Source organism: Oncorhynchus keta, chromosome 28 (genome assembly GCF_023373465.1).
Source record: "Oncorhynchus keta strain PuntledgeMale-10-30-2019 chromosome 28, Oket_V2, whole genome shotgun sequence".
Classification (NCBI taxonomy): Eukaryota; Metazoa; Chordata; class Actinopteri; order Salmoniformes; family Salmonidae; genus Oncorhynchus; species Oncorhynchus keta.
This window is the reverse complement of record NC_068448.1, coordinates 30,423,446-30,445,068: the sequence shown is the minus strand read 5'-3', so window position 1 is coordinate 30,445,068 and position 21,623 is coordinate 30,423,446. Positions and strand designations below refer to the sequence as shown.

Below are 21,623 nucleotides of genomic sequence, written 5' to 3'. Positions count from 1 at the left end.
AGTTAGGCCTATCCCGGATGCGGAGCTCACAATGTGTAGATCATCGAAGATGCGCCCACATACTTCAATTTTGCCATGCCAACGACATACCTGATTTTATCAGGTTGTCTTATGGGAAATGCAGTGGTTGAGCACATGATAGTAATATTTGTCACCGTTTTAGTGTGAATTTAAGTTAACATAAATGTACCTACTGAACCTGAAACATATTTAAACGTATGTATGGTTAAGGATTAAATAGAGAAAACAATACAGCATGTGTGTCCATAAAGCGTCAGTTGTAAATGACATCAATTCCCATAATGCTCTTCTCTGCTAACACAACAGGGCCGCATTCAGCAGAATTAAGCGTTGTGTTAGAAACGGTCCTGTTCCGAACGACCAGTTGAATGTTGTGAATAGGCTATGGTGGCATAGGGGACGATTGTGTGCTGCACGAATTTTGCGATTTGAAATGGGCAGATACATATTGATCACACCTGTCAAACGGGAGCAAACACACTTCAAATAATGTTGAAGAACGGTGCGCACCGTTTTAGGGAAACGTGTGCGTCATGCAACGTAGCAAATCGTTTAACGAACTGAACGCATCCCAGAAGTGGGCTACGGAACTGTGCCAGACAGGGACCGCAGCAAGTAAACAAGCCTATTCGACACAGTGATAGCGGAAACGAATTAAGGATACAGTTGTTTTATTGATCGGAGGCTCACGTTAGCTGCCGTACACGACACGGCAGTAAACCCTTGAGAAAACTGGAATATTATTACAGTATTTGTTTTCGCACGGGAATAGACTCCTGATATGCGCATTATGCACTGCATCACTTTCGATAATATGGACGATTTTACCCTCAACATGGAGTACCTCATATGGGATTTAGGTTGGCATCTATAGCTACAGTAGGACGTTATTCCGTTGCATTGGACTGAAAGCAGCTGTCCTTGAGCTCCAGGATCATGGGCCCCATTATGCAGGAACGCACTGCCTCCACGGCATTGAAACGCGTTGTTTCCAAAGAGAAGATACGTACGAAGAATTCTGAAAATAACGAACCGATTACGAGGTAATCAATCAAATGTATTATAAAGCCCTTTTTACATCAGTAGTTGTCACAAACTGTTTATACAGAAACCCATCCTACAACCCCAAAGAGCAAGCAATGCAGATGTAGAAGCACTGGCTAGGAAGAAACCTAGAGAGGAACCAGGCTCTGAGAGGTGGCAATTCCTCTTCTGTCTGTACGGGTTAATATTATAAGGGTACATGGCCATTAAGGCCAGATCGTTTAAGATATTCAAACGTCCATAGATGACCAGCAGGGTCAAATAATAATCACAGTGGTTATATAGAGCAGTGGTTTCCAAAACTGTAGTAATGTTCGAGCCACTCAAATTTCATATGGCGTGGTATAATGTATAGAATTGCAAGAAAATTGGTTTTATTTATTTTTATTTATCTGCACTTCATGACAAAATGTGTAGAATTGCAGGACATAAGCTTTAAACCTGCAAAGTTATCTATGCCAACAAGAGGGGTGTGAACAGTTTGTGTCATGAACAGTGCTTGTGCCCATAGAAATAGAAATAAGGGGGTATAGAGGGTGCAACAGGTCAGCACCTCAGGAGTAAAAGAGCTGGCTAGCACTTCTTGGGTTGATAATTCATGCATTCCCCACAATTTCCCAATAGTGTGTGATTGCGGCCTGCAATTGTTTCTGCTTGTGCAGGCATGCCCCCTCCCAAAGAGCAGGATATCTTCATGCTTGTGTGACACTTTTGATATTCTGGATTTCCCCTGATTATCTACATTATTAAAATCTGGGTCAAATGGGAAATAAAAGTATTATTTGAGTTTTTCCGGGGCAAAGGACACTGTCTACTGGTGTTCTAGCTAGCTACCTATCCTACCTGCTGTGTACCTGTGTCCTAGCTATCACCACTTGTCCTTCGGGTAAATCCATATGAATTCAATCACTTTGACAGCTTTACTTTTGATTTAAACAAAACTTTGTATACATGTTTGCCCATGGAAGAAATGGTCAGTAAGTTACTTTTTGGACCTCAGTGCCAAATCATTCAGGAGATGCTCGAAGTTGACCCATTTTCCATACCCCACCATACCAAGAGACATCCATGTCTTCATCACTGGAAAATATACAGTAAATGGTTGATATCATTTAATTAAGAGCTTACAAACAGGATGATCAAAATGTTATAATTTCATAAATAAATTCAATAAACATTTTTAAAAAATGTACCTTTAAATGTGAAAGATAGAAGAGAAGTAGGTGGCCAGCACGTTGCAATAAACTTTATTGAACTTTAAACAGAATGTATGTACAAAAGAGTACATAAGGGAGCAGTCAGCATAGTACATCAGGATGCACAACTGCAAAGAATTAACGCGTTGAACACACCGACAACATCATTGCATTTTGGTACACCATAATTACATTCATTTCCAATGAAACGTTGCGTTTGCAGCATTGCAGAGGCAGTTGCAGTGCGTTCGGTGTGGTGCATATGTTGGATTTATCGAACGTATGCGTCAAACTGTATGTGTAGACGGCTTGACAGAAATGGTAACAGAAGGTGAATGTTGAACTTTTGTTGCATACATATCCAGATGATGCTGCGTACTATTTTGCGAAATCGAAGCGTCAGAGTTGAGTGCGGAACGCCTTGATCACACAGATACTGTTGTTGCGCAAAATAATATGCAGCATAATGTGGATGTGTGCAACAAAAGTTAAACATTCACCTTCTGCTACCATTTCTGTCAAGCCAGCTACGCACACTGTTTGACGCATTCACCACACAGAACGCACTGCAACGTAACGCTGCAAGGCAAACACATCGTTCCATTGGAAATAAATGCACTTCTGGTGTACCAAAATGCAAACACTGTTGGTGTGATCGAGGCATAAAAAGACAGATTATGCACTGGTGCGTAAAATACATTGTATAAAAACACAGGAAGTACACCGTGGCAGTAATCAGCAATTCAGCAGAGCAAGGAATTACACTGTTTGTATACACTGAATCCACATCAAAGGACCTGAACCTTTTAATTATCTAAAATCTCGTAAATGCCAAGTTTTTCAGAACCGCATATGTTGTAGTCTTCCTCTTAGATTTTTCTGTTGTGTCCCCAATCGGTTGAGACACAACATGCTCTTGAATACAGGGTGGGTGTCATTTAAATCATAGAATTATAATTCATATAATGGACCTGTTCCTTTCAGACCACTGCAATTTAGCTGGTACACCATTTAAATTGAATTGAAATTGTAACTTCTAACTACTACCACAAGGATCCAGCGGTCATGTATTTTCTATTATCTATATTTCTATGATTTCAATAGTTTCTTATGGAGATTTGAGTATAATTTAAAACAAGATATTCCCATTCAAATCAACATTCTTCTATGTGTGGACTTATAACTATCTTTGTCATACTATTTGAAAGTCAACATTTCAATTTGATTCTATTTTACTACATTTATCAGCCAAAACACGACACCCAACCTTTATTCAAGAGCATGTTGTACCTTAATCGATGGCAGGCACAACCGAAAACCTCAGATTAAGTAAAATAGGGTCTCGTTTCAACATATACGAATATGAAAAAAATCAGAGTTTTAGATCATTGACAATGAAGGAAAAAAACACTTTTTTAATCAAAAATAATTATAAAACAGTTTGACAGCCCTGTTTTGCAAGTTTTTAAATGATATCAATCTCAACTGTTTATCTTTATCAGTGATGGTATGGTATGCAAAATAGGTCATCTTTGAGCACCTTTTATGTCTTGAATGTTTTAGCATTCAGGCCAAAAAAGTAACTTTCTGAGCACTTCTGCAATGGACAAATATGTATGGAAGGTTTTGTTCAAATCAAAAGTGTGGGGGGGGGGTCAAAAAGTGGTTGAATTCAAATGGATTAACTCCTTCTCTAACGCCTGCTGAACACCTGCCCTCACCGTGGTTAATAGAACTGTGGAAAACAGTGTCCTAGCTACCTACATATCCCGCATCCTGCTTCCTATGTACCGCCTGTGTCCTAGTTAGCTACCTAGCATCCAGTTTCCTTCGCTAACATTTGTCGAACACCTGCCCTAGCCATTGTTAACATAACTGCAGGATAGCAATGGCCGACAGGCACTTCTTCTTCTGTGGGGTTTATTGGCGGTTGGCATCCAACGTTATGGTGTATTACTACCACCTACTGTACTGGCGTGCCACCGCCTCCTGCCTGTATACCGGAGTCGTAGCTTAAAAAGTGACCAATAGAAGTATAAAGAGGGGTTTCTGCAAATTCAGGAATGCCCACATGCAGGAACACTCCAAATTGTGTATAGTGCAAAGAGATAATTACAAGCTCTCTCCTGTCTCCTCACTCCACTCTCTTGTTTCAACAGTTCAAAGAAAGCTAACAAGGTGAAGAAGGCAGGAGCTCAGCTCAAGAATGCCCTTCCAGGTCAGGATAAGGACACTGTGTCGACAATCCAGAGGGTGAGTGACTGGTGGTGAAATCCTCTTGCAGATCATGAGGTCTTGTCATGTGCACAATTACCATTAATAACCAGACTAGTGTTTGGCAAATAACTTATATGGTACATTTTCTCCTCAGGGCATTCATTCAAAGGGAAGCAGAGTCAAATCTGGCACTACTCGAAACACTAGCAAACTGGCAAGGTAAGTTTATAGGGGAACCCTTTCTTAAAATGACTCAGTCCAGTCAAATCGTTAATAACACTAACTCTCCACAGCCCTCAAGAAGGAGGCTTGAAGTCTAAACCACACACACACTCCTCCACACAGAGGCAAGAGAAGCGAGAGGTTCAGCGAACGTCCCCATGTTGCGGTGAGTTAGATCAGAACCATGGGGTACTGGGCCGAAGTCGGAAAGCTCTCTCTCTGCCCCTCTCCCCTATACCTGGGCTGCGCCAGGGGCCAATGCGGCTTCACACACACACTCAAGTCCCCACCCTGGAGTCCCTCAGGCAGTTTGAGCAGAAGGAAGTCGACTCGGACAGCGCCAGTGACCTGTCAGACTCAGAGAGACTGCCTGTACTCCCCTCCCCCTGTACCCCCTGCACCCCACCCCATCTCAACCTCCGCGCTGAAGTGATCAACTCCAGCGACTTCCCCCCAGCCTTCCCAGGACCACACGGGGCCACGAGCGACAACGACAGCGTCAGCTACAACTACCCTGACTTCCTGCCTCCTCCCTTCAACACCTGGAGCCTACGCCAGCTGGCTGTGTTCCTCCACACGGAGGGCCGAGGCGCACCTCGCCCCAAACCTGTGGGGCCCCTGGAGAAGTATCTGGAGAGGCTGCTGCAGTTGGAGTGGCTCCAGATCCAGACTGTGCAGGCGGAGGCCTGCCGACCTGCGGGGGGCCGTCCTAGGGCCCTGGGCTTCCCCTCTGCCACCACCACGAACGCACCTCGGCCCCACACGGCGCCACCCAGCCGCCTCAGCTCCCCCAAAGGCCTGCGGCAGTGTCAGCGCACCTTCCCGCTTGCCCCTCACAACCCCCCCTCGCTGGCAGCACAGCAGCTCTCCTGTCTCCCAGTCTGCCCCCATTGTCACATCCGCTACCCTCTGTGCAACGGGAGCTGCTCCTCCTATGCCTACCAGCGCCACTCGCGCCTCAGTCCCCTGCTGGAGCGCCGAGCCAGGCCCGGGGTTCCCCCGAAGAGGAGCAGCAGTGAGAGCCGGGTCACTTCCTCTGAGAGTAGGGCTACAGGCTGCAGTGGAGGAGGACAGACTCCAGGTAGCCCCTCGGCAGGAAGAAGCCATGTCAGACACATGCAGGCGGTTGGCAACATCCGTAAACCCGCCCAGGAGCCAGGCACTAACGGTAAAGGTCAGGCCAGTGTGAAGAAAGGCCGCGCCAGAGCCAATTCGGAAGCCGAGGTGAGGAAGGAGTCCAGTATGGCTAAGGCGGGTGTGGAGAAACACACACACTCTGGAAGTAAACGAGAGGCTAACACGATCAAGAGGGTCGAGAAAGACTGTCAGAGGACAGAAACAGGAAGTCAGGCATCTAAAAGTGGGGTTAAAAGAACAGTAAAAGAGCCACTCTCTCTCTTCAAGGCACCGTTGTCTGCCAAAGCGAATGGAAAAGCAAAGAATGTTCACTTTATTGCAAAGTAACCACATTACCTGGCTCAGTACAGGATCTTAAAGTTATGCTTGATAAAGTTCTATATAATATACAGTGCCTTCAGAAAGTATTCATATCCTTTTACTTTTTGTCGTGTTACAGCCTGAATTCAAAATGGATTAAATATATTTTTTCTCTCACCCATCTACATAAAATGCCCCATAATGACAAAGTGGAAACGTGTTTTTCGAAATGTTTGCAAATGTATTGAAAGTTAAATACAGAAACATCTCATTTATGTAAGTATTCACACTCTTGAGTCAATGGGGCTCCCAAGTGGCGCAGCGGTCTAAGGCACTGCATCTCAGTGCAAGGGGCGTCACTGGAGTCCCCCATCATTGTAAATAAGAATTTGTTCTTAACTGACTTGCCTAGTTAAATAAATAAAAATACATGTTAGAATCACCTTTGGCAGCAATTTACAGCTTTGAGTCTTTCTGGGTAAGTCTCTAAGAGCTTTGCACATCTGGACTGTACAATATTTGCGCATTATTATTATAATTCTTTAAAAAAAAATGTTTTATCTCTGTGAAGTTCATTGTTGATCAGTGCTAGACAGCCATTTTCAAGTCTTGCCCTAGATTTTCAAGCCGATAATAAGTAAAAACTGTAACTAGGCCACTTGGGAACATTCAATGTCGTCTTGGTAAGCAACTTTTAGGTTATTGTCATGCTGAAAGGTGAATTTGTCTCCCGGTGTCTGTTGGAAAGCAGACTGAACCAGGTTTTCCTTTTGCCTGTGCTTATCTATATTCTGTTTCTTTTTATCCTAAAAAGAACTCCATTGTCCTTGTTGATGACAAGCATACCCATAACATGACGAAACCACCACCATCATGCTTGAAAATATAGAGTGGTATTCAGTGATGTGTTGGATTTGCCCCAAACATAACGCTTTGTATTAAGGATATAAAGTTAATTTCTTTGCCACATTTTTTTTTGCAATAGTACTTTAGTGCCTTGTTGCAAACAGAATGCATGTTTTGCAATATTTGTATTCTGTTCAGGTTTCCGTCTTTTCACTCTGTTAATTAAGGTTAATATTGTGAAGTAACTACAATGTCGTTGATCCATCCTCAGTTTTCTCCTGTCACAGCCATTAAACTCTAACTGTTTTAAAGTCACCATTGGCCTCATGGTAAAATCCCTGAGCGGCTTCCTTTCTCTCTGGCAACTGAGTTAGGAAGGACCCCTGTATCTTTGAAGTGACTACATTGTGACTACACTGTATTGATACACCATCCAAATTGTAATTAATAACTTCACCATGCTCAAAAGGATATTCAATGTCTGTTTTTTATTTGATTTGTATCTACCAATAGGTGCCCTTAGCAAGGCATTGGAAAACATCCCTGTGGTTGAATCTTTGTTTGAGATTCCTGAACTTATTTAGGCTTGCCATAACACAAGGGTTGAATACTTATTAACTCAAGCTTTTCAACCGTAATTAATTTGTAAAAATGTTCTAAAAACACAATTCCACAGTGAAACAGGCTCTGCCAGTGATACAAATTTTTAATTTAATCTATTTGAAATTCAGGCTCTATCACAACAAAATGTGAAAATGTCAAGGGGTGTGAATACTTTCTGAAGGCTCTGTAACTGTTTTACTGCTGTTTAAATCACTACGCTAGCTGTTTGCAACTTTCAAAAGGTCAAATAAAAAATATATAATCATCTATTTCATGTAGACTTGATTTTAAGTGATACTTTAATAGGTCAAAGAATAAAAACATTGGCAACATGTTGTACTGTAACAATCTTGGTTTGGCCAATACACGCAAGCCTTTACATGGAGCTTGGACCATGATATCTGATATTATGATCTAATGTGTGGAGTAAATCTTTTTTCTCCAGACATGTTTATTTCAGACTGTAATCAAGTCAGGCTTTTAGGCAAACTGAAGACTTTGGGCTCAAGGCACTTTGCACTGTACAGCCAGTTTTGTCAGTACAGGTTATTGATGTTGAAAAGTAGACAACATATAGGCCTATTATTAGTCAACCATTAATTATTTAGTCAGCAAATAGGCTGATCCACAGAGTCTGAGGTTCACTCAAAATAGCCATCATCACCGGTCTAGTGGAGCTGTTTCTGGTGTTGGAATGTATTTGTTCCTTTATTCTCTCACTGTATGTTTTTTTCTTTGTTGCTTGACCATCGTGTATCTTTCTTTGGTGCCTCATTTGTTTCTGTGTCTAAGAGTTTATGGTTGAATAAGGGGAGAGACACACTTTGAGATGTTGTTGGAATGATGGTTTATTGGTTCAATATGAATGATATACTCTATTCAAGGTATACTTGTGTAAGGGCTTTCTCTTGTTTGAATATACAAGTATAATTTGCATAGGGATAAGCTCTTTTTTTTGTTCCAGAGAGACAGTCTAATGTTTGCTACGAATGTAAATGCATATTTTTCCAAATTTTGTACACCATAGTTCTATTTATGATAGATATTGTGTTAATCACATTTTGATTCGCATTTGTCATTGACATTTATGTTTACAGTTTTAGGTAGGAAAAATGTTAAGCAAAAAAGCTGAATGTATATTGTTTTGCATAATTTAACAGTTATTCCATTTGTTTACATTAGAACGTCTATCAATGTATTGTACTTTATGTGGAATTTATTAATTGAAACGCTACATACATGTAATAGTCGTACTGTGTTAAATCGCACTTTATTTATTCAATATTAATGTAAAGTATCTAAGCCATAGATCAGGGAGTAGAGTTGTCATAAACATTCACACGCACACAGAAAGTGGTGCATATTTTCTCAATGTTGAATGCAGTTGTTTGTAAGGCATAGAAATAAATATGCTTTGCACTGAATCATCGAGTGATGTCATTGTGTGAGTGTGACCTCACCATCTATGAGTGAGGTTGTAAGAAAATACATATTTATGAAATATTGATGGAAACTGGGGTGATATGTAGGCTTGTTGATTTCAATTGGAAAATCTTTTGGGGTAGTGTGTCATATCCTCTTCTTGCCTGGAAATGGTTTTAGAAGCTGACGGAGTTGCTTCTTTCTGTCGTTTACACAGCCTGTTGTGGAGAAAACAGTTGTCAAAACACAACCTGATATTATGCTCTCTCTAAGGTGAGAAGCAAATGTATTGAAGTATAACAATTCATGTTTAAGATAATCATTTTCTATGAGGCTTTTTTGTTTGACTGACATGAGATGAACTTGAACCCAAGTGTGGTGACTGAGAGTAACAGTTTAAGCCAGACTTACCGAGGTGTGTGTTTGCAGTGAAACAGGCACTGCCCAGTGTCTCTAGGTTGACATCTTCTCTGTAGACGGGTCCATCGTTCCACATAAGGTCATAGCCACCAACCCTCTTCTCTCTGCCAGTCAATCTAAGGAGAACAACCAATGAGAGAATATAGATGATAGGACAAATAACACCAAATCACTTTCCCCTATTAAGTCGTCTCGGGAAGTGCTGTTACCTTAGGTCTGGGAACAATAGGGGATTTTCTTGGCAACTTCGAAAGGGGAGAAATAAAATCTTTCAGGGAGGGTGCTCTTCAGACAGACAACTCTCCCAACAAATCATACATTTGGGTAGGCTCAGCTTAAAATGCAGGCGGGAATTGTGCCCTTGATATACTATCACCCCGGAAACATGAAAGAGGTGGACCCAACGTGAATGCAGATAGCTAGGCTAATTATAGCCACAGCCAGTCAGTGGTGGAAAGCTTGTAACACTAACGTTCGCTGTCATGGCTCATGCAAACCACTAACTTGGAAAATACACATTGAAAATATTCTCTGCCAGCTCCATCTAGCTAGCTGTCCGGTGGGGATATTTATACCAGTGTACAATTGGAAAAGGCGGTGAAGTAAGAAAGCTGGATTTCCTGCTTTCCTGTCCATTTCCGACTATACCAACTGGACGTTTGTATCGGTGCAGACATGTATGTTGGAACATTGTTCATGCGGGAGGTAATCCATCTGCACAGGGAGACTACCAATCAAGTCTTCTCATTAGTGGAAAGTAACGAAGATAGGAAAGGAGCAAGTCAATATTTGGATCCAATTCCATCACTAAAGGCAACCACACTGCGGGTCACTCAGAATGTTGATACTGTATATTTTGAGGCTAGGTCAATGTCAGGTGTAACGTGGTTTATGTTAATACAGAGTAAACATTCTGAGTTGAACCTAAAGTGTGGTTTCCCTTTTAAAAGGGAAAACTCAAATTCATGCCTACTGGTTTCCCAAATGACGTCTACCCTAATCCAGAGATATTCAGCCCTATCACTAGGGGGCCATTTTGTCTGTGGATTTTTCAGTAGCTGTTCAGTATTTTAGCTGTCCATATCTTCTAGGAAATATGACCTATACAAAATGAGTGAAATAGATTCTCTCTCTCCCCCCCTTCTGTGAACCCCTGTCTGAACAGTTGATTTGCCAGTTCAGCCAATGAGACATATCGGCCAAAGTGTGAGAGGTCAACTTTTTGAAACAGTCTGTTTCAGATACAGGTTTGAGGAGGGATATTACAGTGGTTATTCTCTAATTTATGCTTTGGCCACAAATACAAATAAAGGACTTGTGAGTCAAAAACATTATTTGGCTATGAGTTCACAGAATTAGCTTTTAAAAACTATATTTTCCTTGGAGAGTTACTTTAAAACCAAAATAATGTCACCAATTGGCCTGAGAATCTTGATTTCCGAGGTCTAAATCAGTGGCTAAATCAAAAGCAAAGAAGGAACCCAGTAGGCATATTGGCCCTGGGTTGAGTATCCTTTCCCCACTCCCTACCTGCCCTCTATATCCACAATGTGTAAGGTGTCCTCCAGCAGACAACACTTCATCTCGTAGTCCTCTTGGCTGCTGGCAGTGAGAGAGGGAGAGGCGTTCACCTCTATCAGCCACCTGTGGAGAGACACAAATTAGGAATTGCAATCCGACTTGAATGTTCGCACCAGTCTCCCATTGACATCAATGAAAGATTAAGTGAAGAGTTGCGTCCGCTTATAATTCTGAATTGGCCTAAAAGAGATTAAGGATGACGGCAATGATCTAACATTAAGATGATCCAAGAATTGTGACATACCTAGCTACCACTTTACATTGTGGACACACCAACAGATCCACGGATGACGCAATCGCCATTGTACTGCAGACTGCCCCTAAATACCTATGTCAGAATGCTGTTCATTGACTACAGCTCAGCCTTCAACACCATAGCGCCCTCCAAGCGCATCACTAAGCTCAGGGCCCTGGGTCTGAACCCCTCCCTGTGCAACTGGGTCCTGGACTTCTTGATAGGTCGACCTCAAGTGGTGAAGGTAGGTAAGTTAGGCAACACCTCCCCACAGAAGTGCATGCTCAGCCCCCTCCTGTACTCCCTGTTCATCCATGACTGCTTGGCCATGCATGTCTCCAACTGAATCATCAAGTTTGCTAACGGCAACAGTGGTAGACCTGATTACCAACAATGACGAGTCGGTCTACAGGGAGGACGTTGGAGCTCTGGCGGAGTGGTGCCAAGAAAATAACCTCTCCCTCAACAAAACAAAGGAGCTGATCGTGGACTACAGGAGAAAGCAGAGAGAGCACGCCCCTATCCACATCGACGGGGCCACAGTGGAGAGGGTCAAAAGCTTCAAGTTCCTCAGCGTGCACATCACTGACAACCTGAAATGGTCCCTTCACACAGACAGCATGGTAAAGAAGGCACAACAGTGCTTCTTCAACCTCAGGAGGCTGAAGAAATGTGGCTTGGCCCCTAAGACCCTCACAGACTTATACAGATGCACCATTGAAGCTGGGACCAAGAGACTGATAAACAGCTTCTATTGTATCTCCAGGCCATTAGACTGTTAAACAGTCGCCACTAGCTGGCCTCCGCCCAGTACCCTGCCCTGAACCTTATACACTATACACCTTTCAAACCATGACATTTTCCTGCCAACTTTAGCATCCCGACAACTTTTCTTTAAATATGAAAGGTATTGTCGGTGACAAAGCCTATACTTATATTTCTTCCAACCGACCTAGTCATGATTGCAGTAAAGTTCTGCCTACGCTCTTAAACTCTTGATGGTTGCTAGGCAGCGCCCGTTACTACTATCATCCCGGCAGTTCTAAACTTTGCGATGCATGTCTCACCCATCTCTTCGCATAGCTCACCACATGCACTGCTTTTTTTTTGCTATTTTGCTCTTCACTCTATGTCAATTAGTAGCCTAGGCCTACTCCCGACCAAAAGACTGTGACAAGTCTTAACAAATCAATGTGATTCGTTTCACTGAATCTCCATCTGTATATTTGGTTAATTCTCTGGATGGGCAAATAAGTGGAGGGGGCATCACTCATCTATTTGTTTGCTCATCTACAGTGCCTTCAGAAATAATTCTCACCCCTTGACTTTTTCCACATTACAGTTGTATTCTAAAATGTATTAAATATTTGTTTTCTCTCATCAATCTACACACAACATTCTATAATGACAAAGGGAAAACAGATTTCTAGAAAATGTTGCACATTTATTAAATTCAAAAAACAGATATACCTTATTTACATAGGCAGTCAGACCCTTTACTATGAGACTCGAAATTGAGCTCATATGCAAACAATTTCAATTGATCATCCTTGAGATGTTTCTACAACTGGATTGGAGTCCACCTATGGTAAATTCAATTGATTGGACATGATTTGGAAAGGCACACACCTGTCTATTTAAGGCCCCACAGTTGAAAGTCAGAACAAAAACTAAGCCACGAGGTCGAAGGAATTGTCTGTAGAGCTCCGAGACAGGATTGTATCGAGGTACAGATACAGAGGTACAGAGGGAAGGGTACCAAAAAATGTTTGCAGCATTGAAGGTCCCCAAGAACACAGTGGCCTCCATCATTATTAAACTGAAAAAGTTTGGAACCACCAGGACTCGACCGAGAGCTGGCCGCCCGGCCAAACTGAGCAATCGGGCGAGAAGGGACTTGGTCAGAGAGGTGACCAAGAACCCAATCGTTACTGTGACAGAGCTCCAGAGTTCCTCTGTAGAGATGGGAGAATCTTCCAGAAGGACAACCATCTCTTCAGCACTCCACCAATCAGGCCTTTATGGTAGGATGGCCAAACAAAAGCCACTCATCAGTAAAAGGCACATGACAGCCCACTTGAAGTTCGTCAAAAGGCACCTACAGGATTCTCTGATCTGATGATACAAAGATTGAACTCTTTGGCCTGAATGTCAAGCGTCACGTCTTGGAGGAAACCTGGTACCTATGGGAAAGCATGGTGGTAGCAGCATCATGCTCTGAGGATGTTTTTCAGTGGCAGGGACTGGGAGACTAGTCAGGACTGAGGGAAAGATGAACGGAGCAAAGTACAGAGAGATCCTTGATGAAAACCTGCTCCAGAGCGCTCAGGACCTCCGACTGGGGTGAAGGTTCACCTTCCAACAGGACATCGACCCTAAGCACACAGCCAAGACAACGCAGGAGTGGCTTTGGAACAAGTCTCAATGTCCTTGAGTGGCCCAGCCAGAGCCCGGACTTGAACCCAATCGAACATCTCTGGAGAGACCTGAAAATAACTATGCTGCGACGCTCCCCATCCAACCTGACAGAGCTTGAGGATCTCCAAAGAACAATGGGAAAAACTGAAATACAGATGTGCCAAGCTTATAGCGTCATACATACCCAAGAAGACTCAAGGCTGTAATCGCTGCCAAAGTACTGAGTAAAGGGTCTGAATACTTATGTAAATGTTACATCAGTTTTTATTTTTAATACATCTGAAAATGTTTTTGTTTTGTCATTATGGGGTATTGTGTGTAGATTGATTAGAAAAACAAACAATTTAATCCATTTTAGAATAAGGCTGTAATGTAACAAAATGTGGAAAAAGTTAAGGGGCCTGAAAACTTTCCAAATGCACTGTATATATACGGTGTATATATACAGTACCAATCAAAAGTTTGGATACATCTACTCAAAACATGGATGTTGATTAAGGCAGCCCACCGTACCTCTCTGATTCAGAGGGGTTGGGTTAAATGCGGAAGACACATTTCAGTTGAAGGCATTTAGTTGTACAACTGACTAGGTATCCCCCTCTCCCTTTCATTCAAGGGGTTCTTTATTTTTACTATTTTCTACATTGTACAATAATAGTGAAGACATCAAAACTGTGAAATAACACATATGGAATCATATAGTAACCAAAAAAGTGTTGAACAAAAGAAAATATATTTATATTTGAGATTCTTCAATGGAGCCACCCTTTGCCTTGATGACAGCTTTGCACACTCTTTGCATTCCCTCAACCAGCTTCATGAGGTTCCTTCCGACATAAACGTCAGATTTATAAAGCAATTCAGTGGTTACATACTGGGCTCAGACTGGCTAAGGTTTTGCATTAGAAATGCAGTCAGTCGGTGGTGAATGAGGACGGAGGTGTGCGTGTGTCTCACGGTTTGAGGTCCTGATCCAGTAGGATGTCATAGCCATAGAGCTCAAAGCAGTGTTTGTCGTTGATGATTACTTTCTGCACACTCTGCAGGCTACGGACAAATATGTTGTCAACGTCCTTAAACAGAGCCTCTATGGTCTCTGTGCCATGCCTCGCAGTCAGGTATCGCCGAAGCTGCTGCATCTGCCACTTACAGCCCTACACACATGGAAGGGAGAAGAGAGAGAGATTCATAGCAAAGTAATTTATTCTTAAATTGTGTTTAGCAGTGGTCTTACTAAACATTCGGATTAGATTACCCCACAACATTGTGACTTTTGAAGGAATTCTACACACCTTTTCAGGATCATAATCTGGCGCTGTTTTTTGCACTGCCACATTGGTGAGATGGACATCTTAGAAGAAGCATTAAGGAGACGTTCTATTTGCCTAGTCCCAGATCTGCTTGTACTCCTGCCAACTCCATTGCTGTCATTGCCAAGCCAAACAATTTCTTAAAAAACTGTTTTTGCTTTGTCATTATGGGGTATTGTGTGTAGATTGATGAGGGGAAAAATGATTTAATCCATTTTAGAATAAGGCTGTTACGTAACAAAATGTGGAAAGGGTCAAGGGGTCTGAATACTTTTGGAATGCACTATATGACGGGATAACGAGTGACAAGGTGTTGGCATGATGGCACAAACAGACTGGCACTGGAGAAAGAGATGATGGAGAAATAGTAGGACAGAATTTGGGTCAAATGTATTTAAATTCCAGGCAATTCAAAAGACTCAAATTGTTACAGACAATTTATTATTAGGATTCCGGATTAGAGCCGACCATTGGGAGTTTGTTTCTAAGGAGAATACATTTTTATTATTTGGCTGCAGAACAGTCGACTACTGTGTGCAGATAACTGTTCTTAGACAATAACTCAGCTCACATACAAGGCTGTAATGAGGTAAGGAGAAGGATACACTGGTCATCAATGCTGGTGAGAGAGAATCGGGTGCTGGAGAATCGGGCAAAACCATCTCGATATAACCATGCCTTCAGTGGGATATACTAAGACGCACACAAATTAATTCTAGTTAACAGTGTTAATTGACATATTTTACAGCATGTGTTGCTTACTTCATCAGTTGACGTGTGTCAAGCCCATATGAGTGAAGTGCTTTAATCCAATGATCTACCAAAATGGTTTTAGATTTGATTACTTTGATTTTGATTCATTTAGTGATTGAGAAGACCGAAACTTACTGATGTAACCAATACATAAACCCTCAAGTCAAATTTTCTCCCTGTTTAAGGAAAGGTCATAAAAAGAGAACATTAGAGAAGAGCAATGCAGAAATATCAAAATAATCCATTGTGTAATAATTTATTCCAAACTTAGACCTATTATCAAACTTAAGTTTAATGCACCACTGATAAGGTAGGGATTTTCTATGTAGCGCTGTGCAACGTAGCTCTCCACTTGAGTCTCATCTCTCTGCTCCTCTGAGCGACTCCCATCCTGTACAAACACATAGTGTCAGTGTGTGTTTGTTTGTCTGTTTGTCTTTAAAATAAAATGTTTTATTTATTTTTATTTTTTACAAACATGAACATAAACCATGTAAAAGTTAAGGGAAACAACCTATAAGACATCTGCAGTGCACAACAATCATATAATGTCATGTTTCAATTTATTATATTACCGCATGGTGTTACCTTTTTCCAGTCCATGATGTCTTTCAGTTTTTGAAATAGGAAAATGCCCTTCCCCTGAGATCTTGCAACCTGAACAAAGATTGATAGAGGGAGTTGAACTTTATAACTATAGTATAAAGATACAAATGTATTATGTTAGTGCATAATGTAAAAGCAACAGTTTTGTTTTGTCTACTCTTCTTATTACTGATGGCAACCTAATGCTACACTAAGCTTGTGTGAATTGTCACGTTCACCGTTGAAAATAATGTATTTGTAGACTTATAGATTTAGTGCACAGGTATGTTCTGGTTGTATGATTGTTTTGTGTTTTTTTAAACTGGAGCTGCCTTGTTTGCCACATCTCCCTTGGAAAATATATGTTTTTGTATCTCTGATGGGAATGGATTAAATAAAGGTTAGACAGGCCTATATTAAACAAAAAAACAAATCTGCAGGTCCTCTCACCGGTTTCATGATCCAGGTGCTGCCCGGGCTCCGTTTGAACTCTTCCACAAAGAGGTGGTATTCACTGGGTAGTTCAAAGGTCCGGGGGAAAAAGTCACATTTGGACGCTTCAATGCGGCCAGCTTCCCTCTCAAGGGTTTTGCGGTACCTCTTCAGGTTTTTCACCATTAGGTTCTTGCGCGTCAGCTGCATGATAAAACAAATTAAGATTATGATACAGTACAAACATAAGTGATACGTTATGAGGGGCAATCTGCGATAGGTACATCCATTTTATCACTTTAATGATAGCCTATGTACACATTGACTCTTTAAGAAATGCCTTATGATCTTACTTAAACTAATAATATTTTTGATCTCAGAGATGGATGGTCAGTCCCTTCATCCATAAGTCTATCTGACTATGCATTTGAGAGTGGTTGCCTTTCTCCAGCCCCATTCCTCAGCTGTTTACCAAAACAGTGTGGGGTGAACTGTTGTTTGAACTGCAGATTGCCCTTATAATACATGACTATAAATAAGAGCGCCACATGGGAAAATATGTTCAAATCACACCTGCTGTCCATATATGCTAACAGCTATTTTTACAATACATGGTAATACTACTGTATGATCCTCGTGCATCATAAAAGCCTTCATAACAGCTTAGACATAATGTCCCCCCAAAGGCAGTGATAAACATGAACCTTATGGACACCGGCAAAATATTCTATGAGGCTAGTTAATGAGGCTAGTCAGGCACAACTTCTGCACATGACAACAGATTTGCCTGTCATCTGACAAGCATACATATGATGGCTGTTATAGCCTAATGTCTTTTGTAGGCTAGTGTTGTAAAGGCTTTATGAATACATAGATAAGGGGGCCCCACATTAAGTGTTACTGACTAATATATAAATGGTACTGACTGACCTCATAATGATTGCGGAAATGGCATATCCTCACGTGTTCTTCCATGTAGGAGTGGTCGAAATTCTCCCTCAGCCACCCAACATCACACCAGTTAAAATCCCATTCTCCATCACTGCGCTCACAGATATATACACAAAAAAAAAACATGGGCATTTGACGTCTTGTAATGTAGGCTAAGTCATTCAGGATATAATACGCTATTTAAAATGCTCACACACACTCTGGATACAATGTGCTACAAAGCCTAATCACAATTCAATGTTGTGGATGCACGCACGCACACACACACATTGTGGTTACATCATTAGGTCTAGCCTACACAACTCACTCTTTGACCTCCATCCAGCCTGGTCTTTGTCGCAAGACATCCTGAATGGTGTTTGTTAGGCCACATTTGTAACGTACACAACTTCTTCCATCCCTATGGAGTCAACAAGTGGTTTGTTAGTATCTTCCATTGCCAGGCTATGTCACAAACATCAGCCATCCAACATCACACCAGATAAAATCACATTTGCCATTACTGTGATCACATATCACAAATCATATGCATTTTATTTCTTGTCATGTAAGTAAGTCCGTCTACACTAAGAACAAAAAGTTATATCTAGAACCTAAATGGGTTCTTCGGCTGTCCCCATAGGAGAACACTTTGAAGAACCCTCTTTTGGTTCCATGTAAAACATTTTCTTCTTAAAGTGTGTACACACAATATAGCTAGTAAAATGCAAATATACAAAACACACACACAGCTAATAGCATTAGCCTACAGTGGCTATCATCAATTAACTAGCTGGGTGTCAAAATTAATGTAAAATTGTCTATGTACTGTCAGATGTTTCCAATCATGCTAGTGAGTAACGTTAAGTAGCTAACGTTAGCGGGTTAATAACAACCATATTTGCAGAACAACTCACCCCTCTCTTCTTTTTTGATAACCATAAGGACCCTTGTATCCAGCAGTCTGGTGAAACAGTGAATGATATAGCTAGCCATTCACAATTGCCTGAACAAGCTCATAAGTTAGCTAGCTAGACATTGAACGTTAGTTGATCATCTTCGCTAAAGTTCACAACAGAGACAAAGCTAAATATATCTGCCTCTGAGTCGGACACAATGAAGTCGTGACCAGATCAGCCTAGGCAGCTGATAATCTGCGCTAGATCTGCTCTAGAGCCCACTATCGGCTGCCTAGAAGAACCAGAGCCTTCAGCTTCACAAGTATCAGAACCACAGGTCAAAATGCGCTAACAGTAACGTTAACGTTGCTAAAGTTGGCTACACAGAGCATGCATACATTTTCATTTGAAGGGCTTTCCCACCTTATTCCTTGACATGTTTTCGTGATAGCATTCACCACATCTGTTTACCGGGGTCAGCTAAAAGGTTAATTAGCTAAATGTTTAGCTAGCAGCATTACCGTTAGCTAGATGTCGAGTAGTTTGACCAGAGATACGAGAAAGGAGTAGCTAGTTCGTATCTACCTGGTTTGACAACATATGTTGTCATGGCAACCTCATGAAGGAAAAAGCTGTATTTATAATCATGAATTCCAATGAATTACACACAATCTTTGAACATTTATTTACATATTTCCCAAATCATAGGAAGAGAGAAAAAGCATACAGCACTGGTAGACCCCCTTTTAAGTCAGTACAAGACACACTGACGTCACGCACAGACGCGCTTGTCTTTTGGATGCGCTACTATAATGCAGCCTTCAAACCAACTGGAAGCTCGGAAACCTCCATATTCAGTGCGTTCAAGACAATTGGGAGCTAGGAGAAAACAAGCTCCGACAGGGAAAATTCGTTTTCAACGGTCCTTTACCTCGGGTATCCAAGTAGAGAACTTGGGCCTCTTTCTAGAACTCCGATTTTACGACTTTAAGATTACTGACGTCAGTTTACCTAGTTTTTCCCCAAGTTCTCAGTTGTCTTGAACGCACCATAAGAAAGCCATCATCATCATCTGCGCCTATTCAACATAGCCTAGATGTACGTTTTTATTACTTATAAACAAACACACTTTTTAATGTTCTCATACGCATTTAATTACGTTTTGATTATTGCTTTAATAACAGTCTCTAAGACTATATTTGGTTGTGATCTTTGCTTAAATAACTATTTTGGATGCAGCATTTGTTAGCTAGAATGCTAACGCTCATTGACATGGGCTGTAGCAAAAGCTAGCCAAAGAGCCAATTTACTACAGCTAGAACAACGAGACAGATATTTCACCTGATGTATAAATGTGAAGCATCCGCTTGGCGTTTCCACACAGTACCATATATGGTGATGAGAGAAAGCTCAGGGTCCGGATGTGAGAGATGGATTTTCGGCGACAGTCTGCTCATTTTCTTATCTATGAAACATTTGATATCCATACAGTTTTCTGCTTCCAAAACTACAACCTGTAACAAACAGAGTGGACGGAGTTTCTAAAAATTGCGTTGTTTAGAAGGAGTGCGCACGTCACAGAACTAGGGTTCGCTAACGAACATTTTAAAATAAATGCTATAACGAGCCAATAGGATCTCACTAGCTCGTGCTTGGCTCTGCCCACCGAGTTTTCTGCACACTATGATTCATTTGCTTCCATTGGAAACGACGTGTTCTGGTCTATCTTGGTTTATTAATAAAAATATTAGATTGCACTGGTTGACATTGAAGTGTTTAAAAAAAAGGTGTAATTACAGAAAATACAAGCAGGTAGAAAAACTCTGTCATAAAAAAGAAATACATTCATCAGTATAATGTCCTCAATTCGATTTCTGAATAGAACTACAGGAACCAAAACATCACATTTAAGAACATTTTTAAGATTGTTCCACAAATAAGTTGCAAGAAAAGTTCAACCTGATTTACCTAACTCGGTAAAGACAAAAGGAATTTTCAGAGATAGCCATCCCCGAGACCGAGTGTGGTCACTCATAAGACTAATGTTTAGTAATGATGCTAGGTAAAGTGGGAGTATTTGTAAAATAGCTTTATACATGAAAACATAGCACTGTATCACCCTATGTGACATCAAAGAGGGCCAACTAACTTTCTGGTAGAGAATGCAGGGATGAGTACTAAAACTGTCGCCAGTAATAAAGTGCAGTGTGCTATGTTCATCGAACAGCCCCCGTGATATGCAGCTGTTCAGGGAAGCTAGAAACCATTATACACAGGCAGTTAGAAAAGCCAAGGCTAGCTTTTTCAAGCAGAAATTTGCTTCCTGCAACACTAACTCAAAAAAGTTCTGGGACACTGTAAAGTCCATGGAGAATAAGAACACCTCCTCCCAGCTGCCCACTGCACTGAAGATAGGAAACACTGTCACCACTGATAAATCCACCATAATTGAGAATTTCAATAAGCATTTTTCTACGGCTGGCCATGCTTTCCACCTGGCTACTCCTACCCCGGTCAACAGCACTGCACCCCCAACAGCAAGCCTTCCCCATTTCTCCTTCTCCCAAATCCTTTCAGCTGATGTTCTGAAAGAGCTGCAAAATCTGGACCCCTACAAATCAGCCGAGCTAGACAATCTGGACCCTTTCTTTCTAAAATGATCTGCCGAAATTGTTGCCACCCCTATTACTAGCCTGTTCAACCTCTCTTTCGTGTCGTCTGAGATTCCCAAAGATTGGAAAGCAGCTGCGGTCATCCCCCTCTTCAAAGGGGGGGGGGGACACTCTCGACCCAAACTGCTACAGACCTATATCTATCCTACCATGCCTTTCTAAGGTCTTCGAAAGCCAAGTCGACAAACAGATTACCGACCATTTCGAATTTCACCATACCTTCTCCGCTATGCAATCTGGTTTCAGAGCTGGTCATGGGTGCACCTCAGCCACGCTCAAGGTCCTAAACAATATCTTAACCGCCATCGATAAGAAACATTACTGTGCAGCCGTATTCATTGATCTGGCCAAGGCTTTCGACTCTGTCAATCACCACATCC

General features: G+C 41.6%; 2 protein-coding genes across 2 annotated transcripts; one reads left to right on the top strand and one right to left on the bottom strand.

The window, feature by feature from the left end:
- Positions 1-502: 502 nt before the first annotated feature.
- On the top strand, positions 503-9,010 carry fam217ba (family with sequence similarity 217 member Ba). The gene is made up of 4 exons (XM_035740689.2): positions 503-1,064; positions 4,421-4,514; positions 4,633-4,697; positions 4,772-9,010. The coding sequence occupies exons 1-4, from the start codon at positions 958-960 to the stop codon at positions 6,162-6,164; spliced, it is 1,659 nt and encodes a 552-aa protein (XP_035596582.1). The 5' UTR covers positions 503-957; the 3' UTR covers positions 6,165-9,010.
- On the bottom strand, positions 8,417-19,243 carry ttll9 (tubulin tyrosine ligase-like family, member 9). The gene is made up of 14 exons (XM_035740688.2): positions 18,995-19,243; positions 18,590-18,636; positions 18,001-18,093; positions 17,673-17,784; positions 16,761-16,946; positions 16,314-16,382; positions 16,026-16,116; positions 15,861-15,901; positions 15,578-15,665; positions 14,955-15,013; positions 14,620-14,816; positions 10,959-11,072; positions 9,420-9,544; positions 8,417-9,226 (listed from the first exon to the last, which is right to left on the bottom strand). The coding sequence occupies exons 1-14, from the start codon at positions 19,007-19,009 to the stop codon at positions 9,156-9,158; spliced, it is 1,308 nt and encodes a 435-aa protein (XP_035596581.1). The 5' UTR covers positions 19,010-19,243; the 3' UTR covers positions 8,417-9,155.
- Between the last annotated feature and the right edge of the window lie 2,380 nt (positions 19,244-21,623).